The sequence below is a fragment of the Lithobates pipiens genome, unplaced genomic scaffold (assembly GCF_037356315.1).
Source record: "Lithobates pipiens isolate NorthernLeopardFrog02 unplaced genomic scaffold, aLitPip1_a1.2 Scaffold_13, whole genome shotgun sequence".
In the NCBI taxonomy this organism is placed as follows: domain Eukaryota; kingdom Metazoa; phylum Chordata; class Amphibia; order Anura; family Ranidae; genus Lithobates; species Lithobates pipiens.
In genome coordinates, this window is record NW_027507718.1 from 543,617,989 (window position 1) to 543,645,717 (window position 27,729).

General features: G+C 47.1%; 1 protein-coding gene across 2 annotated transcripts in view; it reads left to right on the forward strand.

Moving 5' to 3' along the window:
- The first annotated feature begins 9,070 nt into the window (after positions 1-9,070).
- LOC143975793 (disintegrin and metalloproteinase domain-containing protein 33-like) overlaps positions 9,071-27,729 on the forward strand; it is a 214,645-nt gene continuing 195,986 nt past the window's right edge. For both annotated transcript variants that reach the window (XM_077478326.1, XM_077478327.1), the window contains exon 1: positions 9,071-9,238. In XM_077478326.1, the coding sequence (XP_077334452.1) occupies positions 9,133-9,238 (106 nt within the window). In that variant the 5' untranslated portion in view covers positions 9,071-9,132. The remainder of the gene's footprint in view (positions 9,239-27,729) is intronic.

The window sequence follows — 27,729 nt, forward strand, 5'->3', positions numbered from 1 at the left end:
CACTCAGCAAGTACTCAAAGGGTTGTTTGTAGAACTTGGGCAACGGCTTTAACACAAGGCCCTGTGCACACTTCCTGTGTTATTTTAAAGACGCTAATTAGCCCTCCTAGTTCTCATCTTGGGACTATAGAATGACGAGTCTCTGCACAGTGGAGAATAGGATATGGGGTGGGTTTAACAAAGAACAACTGGACAGGGCTGACACCACTCATTCCACAAAAATGCCACGTGTTGTCAGGAGTTCACTTCTGGCAGATCATCAGGTATTTCTCTGTACTTGCAGGATCTTTTAAAGGGACAAATCGTAGAACAATGTGCATGTATTTCTTGGATGCATGACATTTTTTTTTATCCTTGACATAAACAACATATAAAAGATATTCAACTACAGGAAGGAACAACTTTCTTTGGTCTGTCAGATGCTCACAGATCAAATCAGTTTTCAATGATTTGCTTATAAGCATTGCACGTTCGTTGAACACATTGCCGGAAAGGGAAACCTCCCACACATGAAAACATGCACATACCGTTACGTGTGCACACACACCCATACACACCTATACACACACATATACATTGGTGAGCTGGACTCCTATCACTTATCATCATTACAATAACCATCAGTGATGTTGGTGCCCCGTGGCATATCCAGAATGATTTTGTTCTATCTGTAGCATTGAGTGCTGGTTTGGTTGGGCGGGAGATATGATGAAATTCTTATCTTGGATTCTTTTCTCTACACTCATCACATAAATATCCTTAGATAACACCACCGTCACGGCTTGTCTCCTCTCCTACTACTACATATGACCCCTTTATTTACACAGAGTCAGCATATCACACAGGACTGAATGAGAGCTACTTACATATTTCTGAATCTGACAGACACAACATGGAGCCGACTTCCAACTTACTGGAAATAAGAGCCCCCCCCCCACCATTCTGTCCCCGTATTCCCCTATTCCAGACCGATAACTGAGCCCAGATAATGGGGGGAAGGGAGCACATCCTGTCTTGTCCCTGGATCCCCATATTTCAGACCGAAGACTGGAACCAGCTAATGAAGGGAAGGGAGCACCCCCTGTACTGTTCCCCGATTCCCTTATTTCAGACTAAAGACTTCCTCAGATAATGGGAGGAAGAGATTACCCCCCTTACTGTCCCCAGATCCCCCTATTCCAGACCGAAGACCGAGCCCAGATAATGGGAGCACCCCCTTTACTGTCCCCGGATCCCCCTATTCCAGACTGAAGACTGAGCCTAGATAATAGGAGGAGGGAGCACCCCCTTTACTGTCCCCGATCCTCCTATTCCAGACCGAAGACTGAGCCCAGATAATGGGAGAAGGGAGCACCCCCTGTCCTGTTCCCCGATCCCCCTATTCTAGACCGAAGACTGAGCCCAGAAAATGGGAGGAAGGGAGCACCCTCTGTCCTGTCCCTGGATCCCCCTATTCCAGACTGAAGACTGAGCCTAGATAATGGGAGAAGGGAGCACCCACTTTACTGTCCCCAGGTCCCCTTATTTCAGACTAAAGACTGGACCCAGATAATGGGAGGAAGGGAGCACTCCTGTCCTGTTCCCCCGATCCCCCTATTCCAGACCAAAGACCGAGCCCAGATAATGTGAGGAAGGGAGCAACCACTGTCCTGTTCCCCGGATCCCCCTATTCCAGACTGAAGACTGAGCCTAGATAATGGGAGAAGGGAGCACCCACTTTACTGTCCCCAGATCCCCTTATTTCAGACTAAAGACTTTACTCAGATAATAGGAGGAAGGGAGCACCCCCTGTCCTGTCCCCCGGATCTCCCTATTCCAGACTGAAGACTGAGCCTAGATAATGGGAGAAGGGAGCACCCACTTTACTCTCCCCAGGTCCCCTTATTTCAGACTAAAGACTGGACCCAGATAATGGGAGGAAGGGAGCACCCCTGTCCTGTTCCCCAATCCCCCTATTCCAGACCGAAGACCGAGCCCAGATAATGTGAGGAAGGGAGCAACCCCTGTCCTGTTCCCCGGATCCCCCTATTCCAGACTGAAGACTGAGCCTAAACAATGGGAGAAGGGAGCACCCACTTTACTGTCCCCAGATCCCCTTATTTCAGACTAAAGACTTTACTCAGATAATAGGAGGAAGGGAGCACCCCCTGTCCTGTCCCCCGGATCTCCCTATTCCAGACTGAAGACTGAGCCTAGATAATGGGTGGAAGGGAGTACCCCCTGTCTTCTCCCCGGATCTCCCTATTCCAGACTAAAGACAGGACCCAGATAATGGGAGGAAGGGAGCACCCCCTGTCCTGTTCCCCGATCCCGCTATTCCAGACTGAGCCTAGATAATGGGAGGAAGTGAGCACCCCCGTCCTGTCCCTGGATCCCCCTATTCCAGACTAAAGACTGGACCTAGATAATGGGAGAAGGGAGCACCCCCTTTACTGTCCCCAGATCCCCTTATTTCAGACTAAAGCCTTTACCCAGATGATAGGAGGAAGGAGTACCCCTGTCCTGTTCCCCAATCCCCCTATTCCAGACTGAAGATTGAGCCTAGATAATGGGGGGAGGGAGAAGAAAACTGGGCCGATCACACAGAGACTTCCCCTATTACTCAGCACCGGGTTCATATACTATCACATTCTCAGAGTTTGTGTAAAGGAAGGGAGAGGGGGAAGAAAAGAGGGAGATAAGGGATGGAGGAGGGTGAAGGAAGAAAGGAGTGAAGGGAGGGAAGGAAGGAGAGAAGGAAGGAAGGGAAGAAAAGAAGGAAGGAAGGAGAGAAAGGAGGGATGAGAGGGAAGGAAGGAAGGAAGGAGAGAAGGAAGGAGAGAAGGAAGGAAAGGAGGAATGAGAGGGAAGGAAGGAAGGAGAGAAGGAAGGAAAGGAGGGATGAGAGGGAAGGAAGGAAGGAGAGAAGGAAGGAAAGGAGGGATGAGAGGGAAGGAAGGAAGGAGAGAAGGAAGGAAAGGAGGGATGAGAGGGAAGGAAGGAAGGAGAGAAGGAAGGAAAGGAGGGATGAGAGGGAAGGAAAGAAGGAAGGAAGGGAAGGAAATAAGAAAGGAAAGAAGGAAGGAGAGAAAGAAGGAAGGGAAGAGAGGGAAGGGAAGAAGGAAGGAAGGCAGGGAAGAGAAGGAAGAAAGGAAGGAAATAAGGAAGGAAGGAAAAGAGAAAAGGAAGAAACGGAAAGAGAAGGAAGGGAATGGAAGGGAAAGGATGGAAGAGAGGGAAGAAAGGAAGGGAGGGGAAGGGGAAGGGGAATCAGAAATGATTGACAGCTCTGCTCCACCCCTGCAGAGATGGTGTACAAAGGGAGGACAGGTTTACAGCATACACCATATAGAGGATGTAGTGCGATCTAAAGGCCCTGTGAAAGCCCTGCTCAGTCTTTCTCCAAAGGATCCAAGGAAGCGCTGTATATATGAGATACAGACTGAAGTAGACCAAGTTGCCTTCAACACAGCCGTTTTCATTTCTGGGTGCCATTAGCAGCATCCAATGAGCAATACTGGCTTGTTCTGAAAGGGCAAATCTGATTGGATGCCCTGGATTGAGATTACTTAACAAACCGGAGACAGTGTCATGTACAACATCTGTGGGTAATCCCAGGGGGGGAGGGGGGATACCTCCTGGTTGAGTGACGCACAAGGTCATTGGAGGGTTAATCCTGGCTGGGGGCCCCGGGATGGACAGGAGACACCAGATCTGCTCTCTTCTCTCTTCTGCAGAATTCTCCTTCAGGGCTTCTCCTCCGATTTCAAAGGAAAAGCGGAGAATTCCCGCTGAGCTGAGTATGAGCTCACCGCCCCAGTCCCACATTGTTTATAACAAAATCCCGAGTTGGTTTGTTTTACTTCAAATGTAATCCCAATCGGTGAAATCTCCCATGAGTCATTGCGGCTTTCATTAAATAAATCCCCGGTGATCCTGCCATGACGGTGCTTGTCCAGGCACTTCCTGTTACAGGGTGACAACGCTCTGTCCCCGTCGTCTCCAAGTTGTGCTCCTGTGTTGTCACCCTATCACACAGGCTTCCATAGGCTGTTAATGGCCCTTTGCACTGTTGTCACCATCATGTAACCCACCCTGAGAAATGCCATGCTGCCATCGCTGGAGGGCATGTAGACAGGAAGTTAGGGTTCAAAATTGTTTGATTGATTTTATTTTATTTTTTTTAATTGCAATGATGTATTGTACACAGGGCTTTAGCAAGCTAAATGTTTCCAGTTAAACTTTAAAGTAGAATTAAAGAGAAAACATTTAAGACTGGGCCTAATGGAGGGGGGGGGGGGGGGCGTCAACCCCTGGTAGGTTTTTGCTATCTGCATCCTCGTTGGGGATATTTCCCTTTACTTCCTGTCCCATAGCCAGAAGAGGAAGCGGTGTAATATAATGTTTCAATATCCCTTCCTGTTGTGGCTATGGGACAGAAAGTGAAGAAAACCTCCCCAATGGGACACAGAAGGCAAAAAAAATAAAAAAATAGACCAGGGTTTTAACCCTCCCTTACACCTGCTGTGCCCATTATTAGGGGTTCCCACCATCCCTGTGTTGAGTTCCCGGGTCTGTACACCCGCTGTGCCCATTATGAGGGGTTCCCACCACCCCTGTGCTGAGTTCCCAGGTCTGTTCACCTGCTGTGCCCATTATGAGGGGTTCCCACCATCCCTGTGCTGAGTTCCCAGGTCTGTACACCCGCTGTGCCCATTATGAGGGGTTCCCACCATCCCTGTGTTGAGTTCCCGGGTCTGTACACCCGCTGTGCCCATTATGAGGGGTTCCCACCACCCCTGTGCTGAGTTCCCGGGTCTGTACACCCGCCGTGCCCATTATGAGGGGTTCTCACCATCCCTGTGCAGAGTTCCCGGGTCTGTTCACCTGCTGTGCCCATTATGAGGGGTTCCCACCATCCCTGTGCTGAGTTCCCAGGTCTGTACACCCGCTGTGCCCTTTATGAGGGGTTCCCACCATCTCTGTGTTGAGTTCCCGGGTCTGTACACCCGCTGTGCCCATTATGAGGGATTCCCACCATCCCTGTGTTGAGTTCCCGGGTCTGTTCACCTGCTGTGCCCATTATGAGGGGTTCCCACCATCCCTGTGCTGAGTTCCCGGGTCTGTACACCCACCGTGCCCATTATGAGGGGTTCTCACCATCCCTGTGTTGAGTTCCCGGGTCTGTTCACCTGCTGTGCCCATTATGAGGGGTTCCCACCATCCCTGTGCTGAGTTCCCGGGTCTGTACACCCGCTGTGCCCATTATGAGGGGTTTCCACCATCCCTGTGTTGAGTTCCCGGGTCTGTACACCCGCTGTGCCCATTATGAGGGGTTCCCATCATCCCTGTGCTGGGTTTCCAAGCTCTGCCGCATGTTTATAGGATGATGAGCTGAATAACGGTGCTCAGGCCATTGTGTCCCAAACATCAAAATTGCATTTTTGCAATCTTGTCAGGAAGAGGCCTTTGCCCCCATCAACATGGGGACAAGGTGCTTTGAGGTGGGGAGCGCAGAGCCCCCCCCCCCCCGCCCCAAAGCACCCATCCTCCCCCCATGTTGAGGGCATGTGACCTGACCTGTTGGGCTGCATGCTTAGATAAGGGTCTGGTATGGATTTGGGGGGCCCTATGCCAGTTTTTTTTTTTTTTAAAACCTTAACATGGGGTTCCCTTTAAAATCCATACCAGACCCGAAGGGCCTGGTATAGACTAAGGGGGCATCCTACACCATTTTCTAAAACGTTTTTCCATTGCCGGGCAATTGCCGCCATTCTTTTCTTTCCATTCATCTGTCAGTGGGGAAGGTCTGCATCTCACATACTAGAGCTGTATTGCCCAATATTTCACTGTTCTGTATCTACGGAGGAGCAGCGTGGTCACCCTAGGACAGGATGTGTGTTGGGGCAATAGGAATCTATTTTCTTCATCAGTTTAGGCCGAAATGTATTCTGCTACATGTTTTTGGTAAAAAAAAAATATATATATATATACCAATAATCGTATATTGATTGGTTTGCGCAAAAGTTATCGCGTCCACAAACTATGGGATATTTTTTTTTTTTTTTTTTTACTAGTACTGGTGGTGATCAGCAACTCATAGCAGGACTGCAACATTTCAGTCGACAAATCGGACACTTACTAACACTTTTTACCCTTTTTTTTTTTATAGGAACCAGTGACACTAATACAGTGATCAGTGCTAAAAAAAATATATATGCACTGTCACTGTACTAATGACACTGGCTTGGAAGGGGTTAACATCAGGGGCGATCAAAGGGTTAATGTGTGCCTAGGGAGTGCTTGCTAACTGTGTGGGGGGAGGTGCTTTAACTGGCGAAAGACAGAGATCCGTGTTCCTGCGTAGCAGAAACATAGGATCTCTGTCTTCCCTACTAACAGAGTGGCGATCTACCTTGTTTACATAGAAAGAGTGGCGATCTACCTTGTTTACATAGACAGAGTGGCGATCTACCTTGTTTACATAGACAGAGTGGCGATCTACCTTGTTTACATAGAGAGAGTGGCGATCTACCTTGTTTACATAGGCAGAATGCCATTCTGTGTCTCTCAGGAACGATTGGCGGGTCCCGGCAGACATCGGGTCGTGCATGCCGCAGACCCGGAAGAGCAGAATCACGTACAGATGTGTGATTTTGCGCAGGAGAGCCACCACCCTGCAGTATATCTACATGGGGCGGTCAGAAAGTGGTTAAATGGTGTGAATGGAGCGTCCCTTTAAATGGTGTGATGGGAGTGTCCCTTTAAATGGTGTGATGGGAGCGTCCCTTTAAATGGTGCAAATGGAGCATCCCTTTAAATTATCTGAATGGAGCATCCCTTTAAATGGTGTGAATGGAGTGCCCCTTTAATAGGTGTGAATGGAGCGTCTCTTTGAATGGTGTGAATGGAGCGTTCCTTTAATAGGTGTGAATGGAGTATCCCTTTAAATGGTGTGAACGGAGTGTCCCTTTAAATGGTGTGAATGGAGCATCCCTTTAATAGGTGTGAATGCATCGTCCCTTTAAATTATGTGAATGCAGCGTCTCTTTAAATTATGTGAATGGAGTGTCCGTTTAATAGATGTGAATGGAGTGTCCCTTTAAATGGTGTGAATGGAGCATCCCTTTAAATGGTGTGAATGGAGCGTCTGTTTAATAGGTGTAAATGGAGTGTCCCTTTAAATAGTGTGAATGGAGTGTCCCTTTAAATAGTGTGAATGGAGTGTCCCTTTAAATAGTGTAAATGGAGTGTCCCTTTAAATAGTGTGAATGGAGTGTCCCTTTAAATGGTGTAAATGGAGTGTCCCTTTAAATGATGTGAATGAAGCGTCCCTTTAAATGGTGTGAATAGAGCATCCCTTTAAATGGTGTGAATGGAGTGTCCCTTTAAATGATGTGAATGAAGCGGCCCTTTAAATGGTGTGAATTGAGCGTCCCTTTAAATGGTGTGAATGGAGCGTCCCTTTAAATGGTGTGAATTGAGTGTCCCTTTAAATGGTGTGAATGGAGTGTCCCTTTAAATGGTTTGAATGGAATGTCCCTTTAAATGATGTGAATTGAGCGTCCCTTTAAATGATGTGAATGGAGTGTCCCTTTAAATGGTGTGAATGGAGTGTCCCTTTAAATGGTGTGAATGGAGTGTCCCTTTAAATGATGTGAATGGAGTGTCCCTTTAAATGGTGTGAATGGAGTGTCCCTTTAAATGGTTTGAATGGAATGTCCCTTTAAATGATGTGAATTGAGCGTCCCTTTAAATGATGTGAATGGAGTGTCCCTTTAAATGATGTGAATGGAGTGTCCCTTTAAATGGTGGGAATGGAGTGTCCCTTTAAATGATGTGAATGGAGTGTCCCTTTAAATGGTGTGAATGGAGTGTCCCTTTAAATGGTTTGAATGGAGTGTCCCTTTAAATGATGTGAATGGAGTGTCCCTTTAAATGATGTGAATGGAGTGTCCCTTTAAATGATGTGAATTGAGCGTCCCTTTAAATGATGTGAATGGAGTGTCCCTTTAAATGGTGTGAATGGAGTGTCCCTTTAAATGATGTGAATGGAGTGTCCCTTTAAATGATGTGAATTGAGCGTCCCTTTAAATGATGTGAATGGAGTGTCCCTTTAAATGGTGTGAATGGAGTGTCCCTTTAAATGATGTGAATGGAGTGTCCCTTTAAATGGTGTGAATGAAGCGGCCCTTTAAATGGTTTGAATGGAGTATCCCTTTAAATGATGTGAATTGAGCGTCCCTTTAAATGATGTGAATGGAGCGTCCCTTTAAATGGTGTGAATTGAGTGTCCCTTTAAATAGTGTGAATGGAATGTCCCTTTAAATGGTGTGAATTGAGCGTCCCTTTAAATGGTGTGAATGGAGTGTCCCTTTAAATGATGTGAATGGAGTGTCCCTTTAAATGATGTGAATGGAGTGTCCCTTTAAATGATGTGAATTGAGCGTCCCTTTAAATGATGTGAATGGAGCGTCCCTTTAAATGGTGTGAATGGAGTGTCCCTTTAAATGATGTGAATGGAGTGTCCCTTTAAATGGTGTGAATGGAGTGTCCCTTTAAATGGTGTGAATGGAGAGTCCCTTTAAATGGTGTGAATGGAGAGTCCCTTTAAATGGTGTGAATGGAGTGTCCCTTTAAATGGTGTGAATGGAGTGTCCCTTTAAATGGTGTGAATGGAGAGTCCCTTTAAATGGTGTGAATGGAGTGTCCCTTTAAATGGTGTGAATGGAGTGTCCCTTTAAATGGTGTGAATGGAGTGTCCCTTTAAATGGTGTGAATGGAGTGTCCCTTTAAGCACATTCCCGGGCAGCGATCGGCCTCCCTGAATTTCGATCCGGATTGATCGCAGACTCGCTGTGTAAGTGAATGGGTGAACTGCTGCATGTCCCGGGGGGCTCTTGGTGACGGGCCCCCTTTAAGGTCACACATAGATATGGCCCCTCGGATAGATCTGAATGGCTGTGACAAAGGCACATCTGGATGTGAAGCCCTGGAGGGGAGGGTGGGGGTCTTGTTACAGATGAGGGGGGGGAGGGGCCAGCCTACGTAGAGAAGGATGGGGGAGGGGCCGGAGTCACCACAGCTGGAAATATATATATATATAGAGAGGGGGAAGGCAGGCCGGGTGATGAGTGCAACAAAAGTCCTGGGATGGAGACAAGTTGGGAATTTGGCCCGCAGACAGGAGTTCGGTGGTCTTGGATATGTACCCTTTTCCTGCTGGCGGCCCCTTTAACCGCCCCACAGCTGGCTGTTGGTGAGTAAGGGGGTGACCCCCATTCCAGGGGCGAGGGGGGGGGGGCTTCCACTCTTTCTGCTTTTTTAATGCAAAGACCCCCAGAGACAGACAAACTGGTGGGGAAGTTCTGGCTGGGGTCCTGGTGGGGAATGCTGGCAGTTGTAGTCCCCCCCGCCCAGCCAGAGGGCAGAAGTCTCTGCTACCTGCATGGCATGGCAGATGATGCATGCCAGTCGTTGTTGATTGAACAGCTGCTGCAGATGTTTATAAAATGCGATACAAAGTTTCTTTTTTCTTTTTTAAATATTGTTTCATTTATCCAGAAAGTATTAAAAGTTTGCAAAACACAATATTGATTGCTGATAGGAGGATTGTGGTCGGCTTTGCATGCGCAGCGCCCGCTGCCTGGGGGGGGGGGGGGGCAGAGGAGGAAAGGGTTAATGGTGAATGGAGATAAATAATTGTATCAGATAAAAAAAAACACAATGAAATCCTGAGAATGTATGAGAAGAGACGAGTGAGGGCTTGTCCCGTGTGCTGACAATCCGCAGGCTGCGGGTACAAGGGGGGGGGGGGGGGCGCAGTGACTGATAGCTGTGATTTGCAAAGTGCAAACCCAATAAAGGGGCCCCAATCAGAAGAGATAGTATTATAATTCCATATACTGGGACCATGTGCATGCATAGACAGAAGAGGGGGGGGGGGGGCAGGCACGGGGCCCATCCACATTTAAGCGTTTTATTGCAGGATTTGAATGCACACGCATTATGACACGCATTCATGTGCATTACTTTAAGACAGCCCATTCATTCTGACCACAATGAATAAAAAATAAAAATGTGCAGGAATATTGTTTGTTTACAACACTGCTTTGCAACATGCGGCGCATGCACTGCGATATGCCGGGCTGTGTCTTGTCTCTACCAGACGGTGCATCGGGGCACCATTCAAAATACACCGCACCATAGAGAATGATGTGCCGCCTTGCCATGTGATAACATGCGTTTTAGCGCTTGTTGCCTTAAGTGTGATGGCCCAGGAGAGAAAAGAGAAAATGAGAGGAGAAGGATAGAGAGAGAGAAGAGAAATGAGAGGAGAAGGATAGAGAGAGAGAAGAGAAATGAGAGAAGGGGGGAGAGAGAGAGAAAAGAGAAAATGAGAGGAGAAGGATAGAGAGAGACAGTGAAGGAGGAAAAGCATGACATGGAGAAACAGAAAGACAGAGGAAAGAGATGGAGAGAAAATTTGGGGAGATACAGAGTGAGAAAGAAAAAGAGAAGATAGATAAAGTATTAAAGTGCAGCTAAGATAGAGAAGATAGATAAAAGACAAAAATAGAGAGAAGACAGAGAGAAATGAGTGAGTGATGGAAAAAAAAAATAGAGAGAGAAAAGATGAGAAAGGGTTGGAAAGGAAAAAAAAGACAGAGAGACAGACAAAAAGCATAAAGAAAATTCAGAAACAGAGAGAAGAGAGGAAGAAGAATGGGAGAGAATAGAGACAGCAAGAAGAGAGAGAAAAATGCTTTATACTTTATCTCTCTGTCCTCTTCCTTTCTTGTTTCATTTTTCTCTCTCTTCTTGCTGTCTCTGTTCTCTCCCATTCTTCTTCCTCTCTTCTCTCTGTTTCTGAATTTTCTTTATGCTTTTTGTCTGTCTCTCTGTCTTCTCTCTATTTTTGTTTTTTATCTATCTTCTCTATCTTAGCTGCACTTTAGAGAAAGTAGAGAAGAAAACAGAGAGAAAAGAGAGAAAACGAAGAAAGAGGGAGAGAGAGAACAAGAGTGAACAGAGAGAGAACAAGAGAGAGAGGGCAGAGAGAGAGGACAGAGAGAGAGAGAGAGAGGACAGAGTGAGAGGGAGAACGAGAGAGGACAGAGAGAGAAAAGAGAGAGAAAAGAGAGAGGACAGAGAGAGAGAGAGAGGACAGAGAGAGAGAGGACAGAGAGAGAGAGGACAGAGAGAGAGAGGACAGAGAGGAGAGAGGACAGAGAGGGAGAGAGGACAGAGAGAGAGGGGGAGAGAGAGGACAGAGAGAGAGAGGACAGAGAGAGAGAGGACAGAGAGAGAGAGGACAGAGAGAGAGAGGACAGAGAGGGAGAGAGGACAGAGAGAGAGGGGGAGAGAGAGGACAGAGAGAGAGAGGGAGGGAGAGAAAAGAGAGAGAAAAGAGAGAGGACAGAGAGAGAGAGGGAGGGAGAGAAAAGAGAGAGAAAAGAGAGAGGACAGAGAGAGAGAGGACAGAGAGAGAGGGGGAGAGAGAGGACAGAGAGAGAGAGAGAGGGAGAGAAAAGAGAGAGAAAAGAGAGAGGACAGAGAGAGAGGACAGAGAGAGAGGACAGAGAGAGAGAGAACAGAGAGAAAGGACAGAGAGAGAGAGGACAGAGAGAGAGAGAGGACAGAGAGAGAGAGGACAGAGAGAGAGAGAGAACAGAGAGAGAGAGAGAACAGAAAGAGAGGACAGAGAGAGAGAGAGAGAGAGAACAGAGACGGAGGGAGAACGAGAGAGAAAAGAGAGAGAACAGAGAGAGAGGGGAGAACGAGAGAAAAGAGAGAGAACAGAGAGAGAGAAAGAGAGAGAACAGAGAGAGAGGGGGAGAATGAGAGAAAAGAGAGAGAACAGAGAGAAAAGAGAGAGAACAGAGAGAGAACAGAGAGAGAGAGAGAACAGAGAGAGAGAAAAGAGAGAGAACAGAGAGAGAACAGAGAGAGAGATAGAACAGAGAGAGAGGGGGAGAACAGAGAGAGAGAAAAGAGAGAGAACAGAGAGAGAACAGAGAGAGAGGGGGAGAACAGAGAGAGAGAAAAGAGAGAGAACAGAGAGAGAGAGAGAGAACAGAGAGAGAGGGGGAGAACAGAGAGAGAGAAAAGAGAGAGAACAGAGAGAGAGGGGGAGAACAGAGAGAGAGGGGGAGAACAGAGAGAGAAAAGAGAGAGAACAGAGAGAGAGGGGGGAGAACAGAGAGAGAGGGGGAGGGAGAGAAAAGAGAGAGAAAAGAGAGAGGACAGAGAGAGAGAGGACAGAGAGAGAGGACAGAGAGAGAGAGAACAGAGAGAAAGGACAGAGAGAGAGAGGACAGAGAGAGAGAGAGAACAGAGAGAGAGGACAGAGAGAGAGAGAGAACAGAGACGGAGGGAGAACGAGAGAGAAAAGAGAGAGAACAGAGAGAGAGGGGGAGAACGAGAGAAAAGAGAGAGAACAGAGAGAGAGAAAGAGAGAGAACAGAGAGAGAGGGGGAGAATGAGAGAAAAGAGAGAGAACAGAGAGAAAAGAGAGAGAACAGAGAGAGAGAGAGAACAGAGAGAGAACAGAGAGAGAGAGAGAACAGAGAGAGAGAAAAGAGAGAGAACAGAGAGAGAACAGAGAGAGAACAGAGAGAGAACAGAGAGAGAGGGGGAGAACAGAGAGAGAGAAAAGAGAGAGAACAGAGAGAGAGGGGAGAACAGAGAGAGAGAACAGAGAGAGAGAGAGAACAGAGAGAGAGGGGGAGAACAGAGAGAGAGAAAAGAGAGAGAACAGAGAGAGAACAGAGAGAGAGGGGGAGAACAGAGAGAGAGGGGGAGAACAGAGAGAGAAAAGAGAGAGAACAGAGAGAGGGGGAGAACAGAGAGAGAACAGAGAGAGAGGGGGAGAACAGATAGAGAACAGAGAGAGAGGGGGAGAATGAGAGAAAAGAGAGAGAACAGAGAGAGAGGGGGAGAATGAGAGAAAAGAGAGAGAACAGAGAGAGAGGGGGAGAATGAGAGAAAAGAGAGAGACCAGAGAGAAAAGAGAGAGAACAGAGAGAGAGAGAACAGAGAGAGAGAGAGAACAGAGAGAGAGAACAGAGAGAGAACAGAGAGAGTGAGAGAACAGAGAGAGTGAGAGAACAGAGAGAGAGGGGGAGAACAGAGAGAGAGAAAAGAGAGAGAACAGAGAGAGAACAGAGAGAGAGGGGGAGAACAGAGAGAGAGAACAGAGAGAGAACAGAGAGAGAACAGAGAGAGAGGGGGAGAACAGAGAGAGAGAACAGAGAGAGAACAGAGAGAGAGGGGGAACAGAGAGAGAGAAAAGAGAGAGAACAGAGAGAGAACAGAGAGAGAGGGGGAGAACAGAGAGAGAGGGGGAGAACAGAGAGAGAGGGGGAGAACAGAGAGAGAACAGAGAGAGAGGGGGGGAGAACAGAGAGAGAGAAAAGAGAGAGAACAGAGAGAGAAGGGGAGAACAGAGAGAGAGGGGGAGAAAAGAGAGAGAAAAGAGAGAGAACAGAGAGAGAAAAGAGAGAGAGGGGGAGAACAGAGAGAGAGAAAAGAGAGAGAACAGAGAGAGAGGGGGAGAACAGAGAGAGAGAAAAGAGAGAGAACAGAGAGAGAACAGAGAGAGAGAGAGAACAGAGAGAGAGAACAGAGAGAGAACAGAGAGAGAACAGAGAGAGAGAGAGAACAGAGAGAGAGGGGGAGAACAGAGAGAGAGAGAAAAGAGAGAGAACAGAGAGAGAGGGGGAGAACAGAGAGAGAGGGGGAGAACAGAGAGAGAAAAGAGAGAGAACAGAGAGAGGGGGGGAGAACAGAGAGAGAACAGAGAGAGAGGGGGAGAACAGAGAGAGAAAAGAGAGAGAACAGAGAGAGGGGGGGGGAACAGAGAGAGAACAGAGAGAGAGGGGGAGAACAGAGAGAGAAAAGAGAGAGAACAGAGAGAGAGGGGGAGAACAGAGAGAGAAAAGAGAGAGAACAGAGAGAGGGGGGAGAACAGAGAGAGAACAGAGAGAGAGGGGGGGAGAACAGAGAGAGAACAGAGAGAGAGGGGGGGAGAACAGAGAGAGAACAGAGAGAGAGGGGGAGAACAGAGAGAGAACAGAGAGAGAGGGGGGGAGAACAGAGAGAGAACAGAGAGAGGGGGGGAGAACAGAGAGAGAACAGAGAGAGAGGGGGAGAACAGAGAGAGAGAGAGAGAGAACAGAGAGAGAAGAAAGACAGTGGACAGAGAGAGAGAGAGAGAAGAAAAAGTGAGGAGTGAGATGAGAGAGAGGACAGAGAAGAGAGGGCAAGAAAGAAGAAAGAGAGAGGACAGAGAGAAGAGATAGAAAGAAGAGATGAATAGGATAAATAGGAAGCAGAGATAGAGAGCAGATAGACAGAGAAAAGATAGAGATAAGAGAGAGGTAGTGAGAAGACACAGAGAGAGATGGAGAGAGAAAGAAGAGACAGAGAGAGATAAAGAGAAGAGCGGGAGAAGAGACAAAGAGAGTTGTGAGAAGGCACAGAGATAGAGAGATGAGACAGAGAAGAGATAGGGATAAAGAGCAGAGAGATAATGAGAAGAAACAGATATAAAGAGAATAAGAGAAGAGAGCGAGGTGAGAGGTAAAGGAGAGGAATCGGGGAGAGGACTGGCACAATCATGTGCTTTTATTGTGTATTTTTTACCCCTTTCTCTACATTCTGGACTTTTTGGGGCCTGATAATAAATTGGTAAATTTGTGTTTTGAAATGAAATTAAGCGACTAAAACCCCCAAAAATAAATCTGCCAAGATCCTTGTAATAATAAGAAAGCTCCACATATCCTTCCCAAGTCATCGATGGTTCCTTAGTTATTAATCTTTTACATGTATAGCTGTTTGTCTGACCATTGTCTTGGTTTGGCAGTATTTGGGTTGTCCATTGGGTGATTGTTGTAGGGTGGTTGGACTGAACACCTGGGAGGTCTGTCTGGGTTTGGCAGTATTTGGGTTGTCCATTGGGTGATTGTTGTAGGGTGGTTGGACTGAACACCTGGGAGGTCTGTCTGGGTTTGGCAGTATTTGGGTTGTCCATTGGGTGATTGTTGTAGGGTGGTTGGACTGAACACCTGGGAGGTCTGTCTGGGTTTGGCGGTATTTGGGTTGTCCATTGGGCGATTGTTGTAGGTGGTTGGACTGATCACCTGGGAGGTCTGTCTGGGCTTGGCAGTATTTGGGTTGTCCATTGGGTGATTGTTGTAGGTGGTTGGACTGAAAACCTGGGAGGTCTGTCTGGTTTGGTGGTGTTTGTGTTGTCCATTGGATGATTGTTGTAGGTGGTTGGGCTGATAACCTGGGAGGTCTGTCTGGTTTGGCGGTATTTGGGTTGTCCATTGGGTGATTGTTGTAGGTGGTTGGACTGAAAACCTGGGAGGTCTGTCTGGTTTGGTGGTGTTTGTGTTGTCCATTGGATGATTGTTGTAGGTGGTTGGGCTGATCACCTGGGAGATCTGTCTGGTTTGGGGGTATTTGGGTTGTCCATTGGATGATTGTTGTAGGTGGTTGGACTGATCACCTGGGAGGTCTGTCTGGTTTGGGGGTATTTGGGTTGTCCATTGGATGATTGTTGTAGGTGGTTGGACTGATCACCTGGGAGATCTGTCTGGTTTGGGGGTATTTGGGTTGTCCATTGGATGATTGTTGTAGGTGGTTGGGCTGATCACCTGGGAGGTCTGCGCCCCCATTTCTGTAGGAGGATTCTAGGTACTGGCTGTAATATTGGGGAGGTGTGCAGACCTAAAAACTGGAGGTAGATTTTGACCAATCGGCAGAAACCATCGTATCAGTTTCCACGTGCAATCTCATAATCTGATCAAAGTACGATCGGATTAATGCCTAAAGCATGTTATGGTGGCCATACACTCTTTGATAAATGAATTATTTTCCAATCAATCTCTGCTAATATAAATAATCGATTTGTATTTGACAACCCACTCAATCAATATGACACACACACGAAGAAGTGGAGTTCAATTGATAATTGGAAGATACCATCACAGGTTTATGATCGTATCTCTGCTTCCAATCTCATAATCTGAACAAGCAAAATATGATTGGATTCACAACCAAATCATCTCAATTTTGCCGATCGATGCAAAGCGATTGATAATTATCAGCCCTGACTGATCAACCTAGTTTGATAGAATCCAATCTCAACTAAGTCTAAACTGATCGGAAGGGAAGTTATGCCTATTTGATGGTTTGCTGATTCGATCATTTTGACTGAATTGCAAAGTGCATAGGGCCACCAATAGTGCTGCCCATCAATGCAAAAGGATCGATCAATTCTTTTCCCTGGCCGATCAACTCAGTTTGGTTGAATATGATCTAAAGAAGGTCTAAAACGATCGGAAAGGGAAGTCGTGCCTATTTGAACGTTTGCTGATTCGATCATTTTGACTGAATTGCAAAGTGCATAGGGCCACCAATAGTTCTGCCCATCAATGCAAAAGGATCGATCAATTCTTTTCCCTGGCCGATCAACTCAGTTTGGTTGAATCCGATCTAAATCGGATTTAAAATGATCAGAAAGGGAAGTCGTGCCTATTTTGAATGTTTGCTGATTCGATCGTTTTGATTGGGTAATAAAAATCGACCACCATTGTGCATTCCGAACTATAATCTATTCATTCTAAATGTAAAAGGATCGATTAAAATTGATCACTTAATCAATCTGAATTGCGATTGGCTGTCCTGAAACACACATAGGTATATATGTTTGTTCGCTCGGAAGCAATCCACAAAATTCGATGACAGCCGATCGTCTTGGCATATCTGGAACTATCCGAGAGCTCACTAAGCCTCGGCTGCGACCCAATGCGATTTCCAGACTCATACGTGGCAAGGAAGTCGCATGAAAGTAGTGCAGGAACCAATTTTCTTTTTTTTTAAAAAGCCGCTGCGACTTGAGAAACATTGATTGAAACGTCCGTCTTTTGAAATAAATGTGTTTTCACTTTTCATGCGACTTTGTGTGTCTGAAGTCGCAGAAGTGTGAACCAAGGCTAAATCGACTGGATCTTTGGTTCCTTCGTTCAATTTTTAATCGTTTTAGTGTCAATGATGGGGCGGTTGTATGATGGTGTATGGTATGTTTGTGCTCAGCTTTACGCAAACATCTAAATAAGAAATCAGTATTTGTAGGACGTTTTCTATTTAATTGCAAGCTCTTTAGTCCAGCTCCTCGGCAGCGTGCGTTGTCTGGATCTTCCTGTGACGGTTGGGTGAAGAGATATAGAGTCACCATATAAAGTCAAAGCCTGGCAGCTGGCGGGTGGTGGGGAAGGGGTTAACGGTTGGGTTTACTTTCAAAGCGGAGACGTTGCCTTGTTTCCGTCTCTGGCGGTTGTGCGTGTAGAGAAGATACGTGAGATTCTCTGGATAGTCCAGACTGCTCCGCCGTCACAACGTGTCTGCTCTTATAATATTAGTATTATTATTATTAATATACAGGATTTATATAGCACCAACAGTCAGCGTAGTGCTGTACAAAATGTCAAATGCCTTGTAGTTACATAGTTAGGAAGGTTGAATAAAGACACCAGTCCATCCAGTTCAACCTGAGTGAGCGTCTACAATTGTCCCTATCCCCGTACACTGTCCTTGTGCATGGAAAGGCCATACAGTGCCTTGAAAAAGTATTCACACCCCTTGAAATTTTCCACATTTTGTCATCTTACAACCAAAAACGTAACAAATGTATCTTATTGGGATTTTATCTGATAGACCAACACACACCATACCCACCGTGAAACATGGTGGTGGCAGCATCATGTTGTGGGGATGATTTTTTTCTTCAGCAGAGACAGGGAAGCTGCCCAATTAGAGTTGATGGGGAGGTGGATGGAGCCAAATACAAATACTTAGACGAAAAAACCTGTACACACGATATGACTTTCCGATGGGAAATGTTGGATGTGAGCTTGTTGGCTGAAATTCCGACCGTGCAGGGGCGGACTGACCATTTGGGCACTCCCCGAGGGCCCCATGCCACTAAGGGGTCCCATCAGGGTTGCCAGCCTCAATAAAACCAGGTACAGTATGTAAAAATCTGTGTTTTTTTCAAAAATCCCAAGATTATAGCTGCCCCGCCTCTCCAGTACCTTTTCAATGTGTGTATTCTGGGTGTGTATACTGTGTGTGTATATTGTATGTGTGTGTGTGTATACTGTGTGTGTATATTGTATGTGTGTGTGTGTATACTGTGTGTGTATATTGTATGTGTGTGTGTGTATACTGTGTGTGTATATTGTATGTGTGTGTGTGTATACTGTGTGTGTATATTGTATGTGTGTGTGTATACTGTGTGTGTATATTGTATGTGTGTGTGTGTATATTGTATGTGTGTGTGTGTGTGTATATTGTATGTGTGTGTGTGTATAATGTGTGTGTGTGTGTGTATACTGTGTGTGTGTATTGTATGTGTGTGTGTGTATACTGTGTGTGTATATTGTATGTGTGTGTGTGTATACTGTGTGTGTGTATTGTATGTGTGTGTGTGTGTATACTGTGTGTGTGTATTGTATGTGTGTGTGTATACTGTGTGTGTATATTGTCTGTGTGTGTGTATTGTATGTGTGTGTGTGTATACTGTGCGTGTGTATTGTATGTGTGTGTGTGTATACTGTGCGTGTGTATTGTATGTGTGTGTGTGTATACTGTGCGTGTGTATTGTATGTGTCTGTGTGTGTATACTGTGTGGTAGCATAATCTATTGCCTGGAGGGCCCTATAATCTCCTATTACCTGGGGGCCCCATAATCTCCTATTGCCCGGGGGCCCCATAATCTTCTCCTATTGCCCAGGGGGCCCCATAATCTCCTATTGCCCGGGGGCCCCATAATCTTCTCCTATTGTGTGTGTATACTGTGTGTGTATATTGTATGTGTGTGTGTATACTGTGTGTGTATATTGTATGTGTGTGTGTGTATATTGTATGTGTGTGTGTGTATACTGTGTGTGTGTGTATTGTATGTGTGTGTGTGTATACTGTGTGTGTGTATTGTATGTGTGTATACTGTGTGTGTGTATTGTATGTGTGTGTGTGTATACTGTGTGTGTATATTTTATGTGTGTGTGTGTGTATACTGTGTGTGTGTATTGTATGTGTGTGTGTATACTGTGTGTGTATATTGTCTGTGTGTGTGTGTATACTGTGCGTGTGTATTGTATGTGTGTGTGTGTATACTGTGCGTGTGTATTGTATGTGTGTGTGTGTATACTGTGCGTGTGTATTGTATGTGTCTGTGTGTGTATACTGTGTGGTAGCATAATCTATTGCCTGGAGGGCCCTATAATCTCCTATTACCTGGGGGCCCCATAATCTCCTATTGCCCGGGGGCCCCATAATCTTCTCCTATTGCCCAGGGGGCCCCATAATCTCCTATTGCCCGGGGGCCCCATAATCTTCTCCTATTGCCCAGGGGGCCCCCTAATCTCCTATTGCCCGAGGGGCCCCATGAGTTGTCAGTCCGCCCCTGCGACCGTGTGTACGCTCCATCAAAACATTTGTTGTTGGACTTTCCACCAACAAATGTTGGCTAGCAGGTTCTCAAATTTTTTCCGCCAGCAAAACTTTGTTGTCAGACTTTCCGATTGCGTGTACACAAGTCCGTCGCAACAAAAGTCTGTGCATGCTCGGAATCAAGTACGAGACGGAAGCGATCGGTCTGGTAAAATTAGCGTTGGTAATGGAGATATCACATGACTATTGGACTCCCTTATTATCGGCTCGACGTACGTCTTGTACCTCACCGCGTTCCCACGTTCGTAATTGTTGGCCAACATTTGTGTGACTGTGTGTAAAATTCCACGGTTTGGTTGTCGGAAAGTCAGATCGTGTGTACGCGGAATTAGAGTCTGCAAAAGACTTGAGACCGGGGCGAAGGTTCACCTTCTTGCAGGACAACGACCCGAAACATACAGCCAGAGCTACAATGGAATGGTTTACATCAAAGCATATTCATGTGTTAGAATGGCCCAGTCACAGTCCAGACCTAAATCACATTGAGAATCTGTGGCAAGACTTGAAAATTGCTGTTCACAGACGCTCTCCATCTATTCTGACAGAGTTTGAGATATTTTGCAGAGAAGAAGAATGGGGAGAAATGTCCTCTCTAGATGTGCAAAGCTGGTAAAGACATCCCCGAAGAGACTTTCAGCTGTAATTGCAGAGAAAGGAGGTTCTACAAAGTATTGACTCCGGCGGGCTGACACGGACACAGCCAGAGGAGATCACCCTGTGGGAGACACAGCAGCCAATATAAATCACCTTACCTAGTGGAGGCATGAAGGAGGAAGGGAGAAGAAAGAGCCTGGCCGCTCCAGCGAGGACACAGGCATTCTCCTTCCGGCCAATTGGAACCCAGACGTGTGTCCTTAGACACGATTGGCTGGGGAGTCATAAGATTCCCTGGCCAATAGGAGCTTCCTGATTGGCCCGGGAGGATAATGTGGCAGAATAGCGTATATTCATTTGCTGGTGTCACACAACTGGGAGCGGGATCAGGGCGCGCTACCAGAGCCCCGAGCCCGCCCTATTTTGAAGCCTATTAGAGCCTCTGACTCTAATCAGGTGCTTCAAAAGACACACCCTTTGCCTAACCCCGCAATTGTAATTCATGTGTCCGGCGTCCTGAAAGGGACTGGGCACATAGAGAGGGAGGGCGGTGGCGGTGTAAGGGAGGCGGTGCCAGTGTAAGGGGGGCAGTGCCCATATGCCCACAATGCACAGGCCGCCACTGGTCTGCACACAAAGGACGAGTCTATCCAATAATCTGGTCCATAGAGATCTGTAATAAAGTGCAGCTAAGGAGTAGGTCAAAGCAGAAATGTCTCCATGTGTGGAGAAGATCCAGCCTGACGGCTCCAAACCTCATTTGGTGATATGGAGAAATGTCTGATCTCCGGGCACAAAACACTTTAATATATTGTCCTCAGTGCACACAATGGCTGGACATCCACTGTGTGTGCACCAAATTCATTTGCAAACCCAGATATTACCTTGTAGCAGTGACATCACCACTGTGCAGAGAGCAAAGCTGTGGGAGGAGACCAGCTGATTCCACCCACTACAGGAAAAGGGGGCGGGGACTAGACCAGCCCCCCTGCGTAAAGTTGAGGGAGCGACCCTGCTTGTTCCACCCGCTACAGGAGAAGGGGGTGGGGACTAGACCAGCCCCCTGCACAAGGAGAGAGCGCAAAGCTGAGGGAGGGACCCTGCTTGCTCCACCCACTACAGGAGGAGGGGGCGGAGGCTAAACCAGTCCCCCTGCACAAAGAGAGAGAGCAAAGCTGTGAAAGGGACCCTGCTTGTTCCACCCACTACAGAAGTGGGGGGAGACCAGACCAATTTCCCTGCACAAGGAGAGAGAGAGAAAAGCTGTGGGAGGCGCCTTGCTTGTTCCACCCACTACAGGAAGGAGCGGAGACTAGACCAGTCACCCCACACAAGGAGAGAGAGCAAAGCTGTGGGAGTGGCCCTGTTCACTCCACCCACTACAGGAGGGGGCAGAGGCTAGACTATTCCCCTTGCACAAGGAGAAAGAGCAAAGCTGTGGGGGGAGGGGTCCTGCTTGCTCCTCCCATTTCAGGAGGAGGGGGCGGAGGCTAGACCAGTCACCCTGTACAAGGAGAGAGAGCAAAGCTGTGGGAGGGGCCTTGTTTTCTCCACCCACTGCAGGAGGAGGGGGCAGAGGCTAGACTAGTCTCCCTGCACAAAGAGAGAGAGCAAAGCTGTGGGAGGGGCCTTGTATTCTCCACCCACTGCAGGAGGGGGCAGAGGCTAGACCATTCCTCCTGCACAAGGAGAGAGAACAAAGCTGTGGGAGTGGCCCTGCTTGCTCCACCTACTACAGGAGAGGAGTGGAGGCTAGACCATTCTTCCTGCACAAGGAGAGAGAGCAAAGCTGTGGGAGGGGCCCTGCTTTCCACACCCACTACATGAGGGGGTGGAGACTAGACCAGTCACTCTGCACAAGGACAGAGAAAGAGAACAAAGCTGCTCTATCCCCTACAGAAGAGGGGTGGAGACTAGACCATTCTCCCTGCACAAAGAGAGAGCAAAGCTGTGGGAAGGACCCTCCTTGCTCCACCCACTACAGGAGAGGGGTGGAGGCTAGACCTTTCTTCCTGTACAAGAACAGAGAGCAAAGCTGTGGGAGTGTCCCCGCTTGCTCCACTAATAACAGGAGAGGGGTGGAGGCTAGACCATTCTCCTTGCACAAGGAGGGAGAGCAAATCTGTGGGAGTGGCCTTGCTTGCTCCACCCACTACAGGAGAGGGGTGGAGGCTAGACATTCTCCCTGCACAAGGAGAGAGAGAGCAAAGCTGTGGGAGGGGTCCTGCTTTCTCCACTCACTACAGGAGGGGGTGGAGACTAGACCAGTCACTCTGCACAAGGAGAGAGAGAGAGAGCACATTTGTGGGAGTGGCCCTGCTTGCTCCACCCACCACAGGAGAAGGGTGGAGGCTAGACCATTCTCCCTGCACAAGGAGAGAGAGCAAAGCTGTGGGAAGGACCCTCCTTGCTCCACCCACTACAGGAGGAGGGGCGGAGACAAGACCAGTCCCCCTGCACAAGGACAGAGAGCAGCAGTGAGCGGTCTTTTTATTGAAAAAAACACAAAAAAACACACAAGCTATCTTATGAATGGGCCAGAAACCCTCTCTGCACAGGACCTGGAAGACCACTGAGATCAATGCAATAGTGGTAACTACTACAATGATTCTCCTACTTCCACCAGTATGGAATATGGATACTTCTATTGGTCCAATATGGAACAATGTAACGATACAATAAAAGCCAGACCTGGCATTCAGATGGAAACAATGTAACCATCTTTCTCAGATTGATTATTCTGGTTGATGTTCTTCCCTGGGAGCCGTCTCTATATAAGAGCCAGCACTGTGATCCAGGGGCGTACTAAGTGGGGGGGCGGGGGGGCGTGCCACCCCGGGTGCCACACACCGGGGGGGGGTGTCAGGCCAGCGCCCCCCCCCCCTCCGCAACTGAAGTGAGTGTGATCGTCCTTCAAGGATTAAGCAGCACCCATCATTATGAGGATACGTTCTTATGGATGATTAAAGGTGGACTTGGCAGACTTTTTCAATCACGGTGCCAAAATCGTACAGAAAAAAAGCAAATGGATTTCCAAGAAACCTGTAAAGACATCGAGGTGCAAATCTTCAAAGTAGCCAAAATAGGCGGAATAGCAGTGCCAGTACAAGGAGTGGGCAGGAGGTGCTGTTGCCCCAGGCGCAGTGCAGAAAAGTGGGGAGAGAATGGATGCAGGGTGGCACACCCATTCTAAAGCATGTATTAACAGTGAAGGGGGGGGGGGGGGCACAACTCCAGATCCTTGCCCCGGGCACTGGACGTCCCTGTCCCGAGATTGGTCCCAGCCTGCTCTAGAACACAGTGTTCTCACCTTCCAGGGAGGATTTATTACACAAGAGGAAAAGATCATGAAGGAGATATGTCAGTATTGACCTGGGATGGCTCCATACACACAGTGCTGCCATATCTCCGCTGCCATACATCTGCCTTATCCAGATATTGTCCTTCCATGTCAGCTGTATACAGGCAGTTTTATATATAATATAATAATCAATGGAGAGAGTTCTGACCTTCACAGGGGAGGGGGAAGGGTAGGCCTAGGGACCAATCAGGTGGTCTGTATGCACATGTGCTAACAGGGAATGGACAAACACAGAATGCTAGGGCAGCTATTGGCTACTGGCTATGAACTTCCTTATTCTAGTCCCATCTTATGTCATCACGTTCCAATCCGTCTGACTTTGGTGTGATTGTGTGTGGCCAAGTCCGTCGGGAGGACCATTGGACCAAGTCCGTCGAAAAGTCTGGTTGTGTGTACGCGGCATTACAGGTTTTTCTTCTAAGATTGTCCTGTATTTGTCTCCATCCATCTTCTCATCAACTCTGACCAGCTTCCCTGTCCCTCCTGAAGAAAACCATCCCCACCACATGATGCTGCCACCACCATGTTTCACAGTGGGAATGGTGTGTTTAGGGTGATGTGCAGTGTTAGTTTTCCCCACACACATGGTGTTTTGCTTTTAGGCCATAAAGTTGAATTTTGGTCTCATCTGACCAGATCACCTTCTTCCACATGTTTGCTGCCCCCTCCCCCACATGGCTTCTCACAAACTGCAAACAGGACTTCTTATGACTTTCTTTCTCCAATGTCTTTCTTCTTGTCACTCTTCCATAAAGGGCAGATTTGTGGAGAGACGACTAATAGTTGTCCTGTGGACAGATTCTCCCCCCTGAGCTGTGGATCTCTGCAGCTCCTCCAGAGTTACCATGGACCTCTTGGCTCTTCTCTGATGAATGCTCTCCTTGCCCGGCCCGGTCAGTTTAGGTGGACGGCCATGTCTTGGTAGGTTTGCAGTTGTGCCCATACTCTTTCCATTTTCCGATGATGGATTGAACAGAGCTCCGTGAGATGGTCAAATCTTGGGATATATTATTATAATCTAACCCTGCTTTATACTTCTCCACAACTTTATCCCTGACCTGTTTGGTGTGTTCCTTGGCCTTCATGATGCTGTTTGTTCACTAAGGTTCTCTAACAAACCTCTGAGAGCTTCACAGAACAGCTGTATTTATACTGAGATTAAATTACACACAGGGGGACTCTATTTACTAATTAGGTGAGTAAAGGGGGTCTGAATACAAATGCATGCCACACTTTTCAGATATTTATTTGTAAACAATGTTGAAAACCATTTATCATTTTCCTTCCACTTCACAATTATGTGACACTTTGTGTTGGTCGATCACATAAAATCCCAATAAAATACATTTACGTTTTTGGTTGTGAAAAATGAAAAAAGGTGGAAAATTTCACGGGGTATGAAAACTTGTTCAAGGCATTGTATGTGTGTGTGTATATATATATATTGGTGCTATATAAATCCTGTATTATAATAATATAATATATATATATATATATATATATATATATATATATATATATATATACTGTGTATATATATATATATATATATATATATATATATATATTATTATCCATATATATGTATTTATATATTATACTGTATATATATTTATTTTTAAATAAACCAGTCAATTGTCATGTCAAACAAGAACTTTTTCAGTGAAAGATCATTTGTATTATTATTGTTACATAATATATATATATATAAAGTAGAATACACTGTAATTATTATTTTTCTTTCAATGAGATCTGGCAGTGATGAATCTGGCGGCAGATAGATGTCTGCTGGTCTGAGGGGGAGAGAGACGTTATTTTCCGGGGGCTCTGACTCATTTCGGAGTCTCAGAATGAGATCTATTAGCAGTAAAGGGAGGAGAAAGGAGGGGGAGGGGGGGTTCGATTTTTATGCTGATTAGAGATAAAGAGAGAGGTGGGGGGAGAGGGGGGATGAGCGATGCCAACGTCTGTCTGTCTGTCTGATTCACCACCACTAACTGTCACCTGTCCATTCCGGGTGTTTTCAGTCAGCCTGGGTCTAGACCATCTCTCCTGGGAATAGACCATCTCTCCTGGGAATAGACCATCTCTCCTGGGAATAGACCATCTCTCCTGGGAATAGACCATCTCTCCTGGGAATAGACTATCTCTCCTGGGTATAGACCATCTCTCCTGGGAATAGACCATCTCTCCTGGGAATAGACCATCTCTCCTGGGTATAGACCATCTCTCCTGGGAATAGACCATCTCTCCTGGGTATAGACCATCTCTCCTGGGTATAGACCATCTCTCCTGGGAATAGACTATCTCTCCTGGGAATAGACCATCTCTCCTGGGAATAGACTATCTCTCCTGGGTATAGACCATCTCTCCTGGGAATAGACCATCTCTCCTGGGAATAGACCATCTCTCCTGGGAATAGACCATCTCTCCTGGGTATAGACCATCTCTCCTGGGAATAGACCATCTCTCCTGGGAATAGACCATCTCTCCTGGGAATAGACCATCTCTCCTGGGAATAGACCATCTCTCCTGGGAATAGACCATCTCTCCTGGGAATAGACCATCTCTCCTGGTTATAGACCATCTCTCCTGGGAATAGACTATCTCTCCTGGGAATAGACCATCTCTCCTGGGAATAGACTATCTCTCCTAGGTCTAGACCATCTCTCCTGGGTATAGACCATCTCTCCTGGGAATAGACCATCTCTCCTGGGAATAGACCATCTCTCCTGGGTATAGACCATCTCTCCTGGGAATAGACTATCTCTCCTGGGAATAGACCATCTCTCCTGGGAATAGACCATCTCTCCTGGGAATAGACTATCTCTCCTAGGTCTAGACCATCTCTCCTGGGAATAGACCATCTCTCCTGGGAATAGACCATCTCTCCTGGGTATAGACCATCTCTCCTGGGAATAGACCATCTCTCCTGGGAATAGACCATCTCTCCTGGGAATAGACCATCTCTCCTGGGAATAGACCATCTCTCCTGGGTATAGACCATCTCTCCTGGGTCTAGACTATCTCTCCTGGGAATAGACCATCTCTCCTGGGAATAGACCATCTCTCCTGGGAATAGACCATCTCTCCTGGGAATAGACCATCTCTCCTGGGAATAGACCATCTCTCCTGGGTATAGACTATCTCTCCTGGGTATAGACCATCTCTCCTGGGAATAGACCATCTCTCCTGGGTATAGACCATCTCTCCTGGGTCTAGACTATCTCTCCTGGGAATAGACCATCTCTCCTGGGAATAGACCATCTCTCCTGGGTATAGACCATCTCTCCTGGGAATAGACCATCTCTCCTGGGTATAGACCATCTCTCCTGGGTCTAGACCATCTCTCCTGGGAATAGACCATCTCTCCTGGGAATAGACCATCTCTCCTGGGTATAGACCATCTCTCCTGGGAATAGACCATCTCTCCTGGGAATAGACCATCTCTCCTGGGTATAGACCATCTCTCCTGGGTATAGACCATCTCTCCTGGGAATAGACCATCTCTCCTGGGAATAGACCATCTCTCCTGGGAATAGACCATCTCTCCTGGGAATAGACCATCTCTCCTGGGAATAGACCATCTCTCCTGGGAATAGACCATCTCTCCTGGTTATAGACCATCTCTCCTGGGAATAGACTATCTCTCCTGGGAATAGACCATCTCTCCTGGGAATAGACTATCTCTCCTAGGTCTAGACCATCTCTCCTGGGTATAGACCATCTCTCCTGGGAATAGACCATCTCTCCTGGGAATAGACCATCTCTCCTGGGTATAGACCATCTCTCCTGGGAATAGACTATCTCTCCTGGGAATAGACCATCTCTCCTGGGAATAGACCATCTCTCCTGGGAATAGACTATCTCTCCTAGGTCTAGACCATCTCTCCTGGGAATAGACCATCTCTCCTGGGAATAGACCATCTCTCCTGGGTATAGACCATCTCTCCTGGGAATAGACCATCTCTCCTGGGAATAGACCATCTCTCCTGGGAATAGACCATCTCTCCTGGGAATAGACCATCTCTCCTGGGTATAGACCATCTCTCCTGGGTCTAGACTATCTCTCCTGGGAATAGACCATCTCTCCTGGGAATAGACCATCTCTCCTGGGAATAGACCATCTCTCCTGGGAATAGACCATCTCTCCTGGGAATAGACCATCTCTCCTGGGTATAGACTATCTCTCCTGGGTATAGACCATCTCTCCTGGGAATAGACCATCTCTCCTGGGTATAGACCATCTCTCCTGGGTCTAGACTATCTCTCCT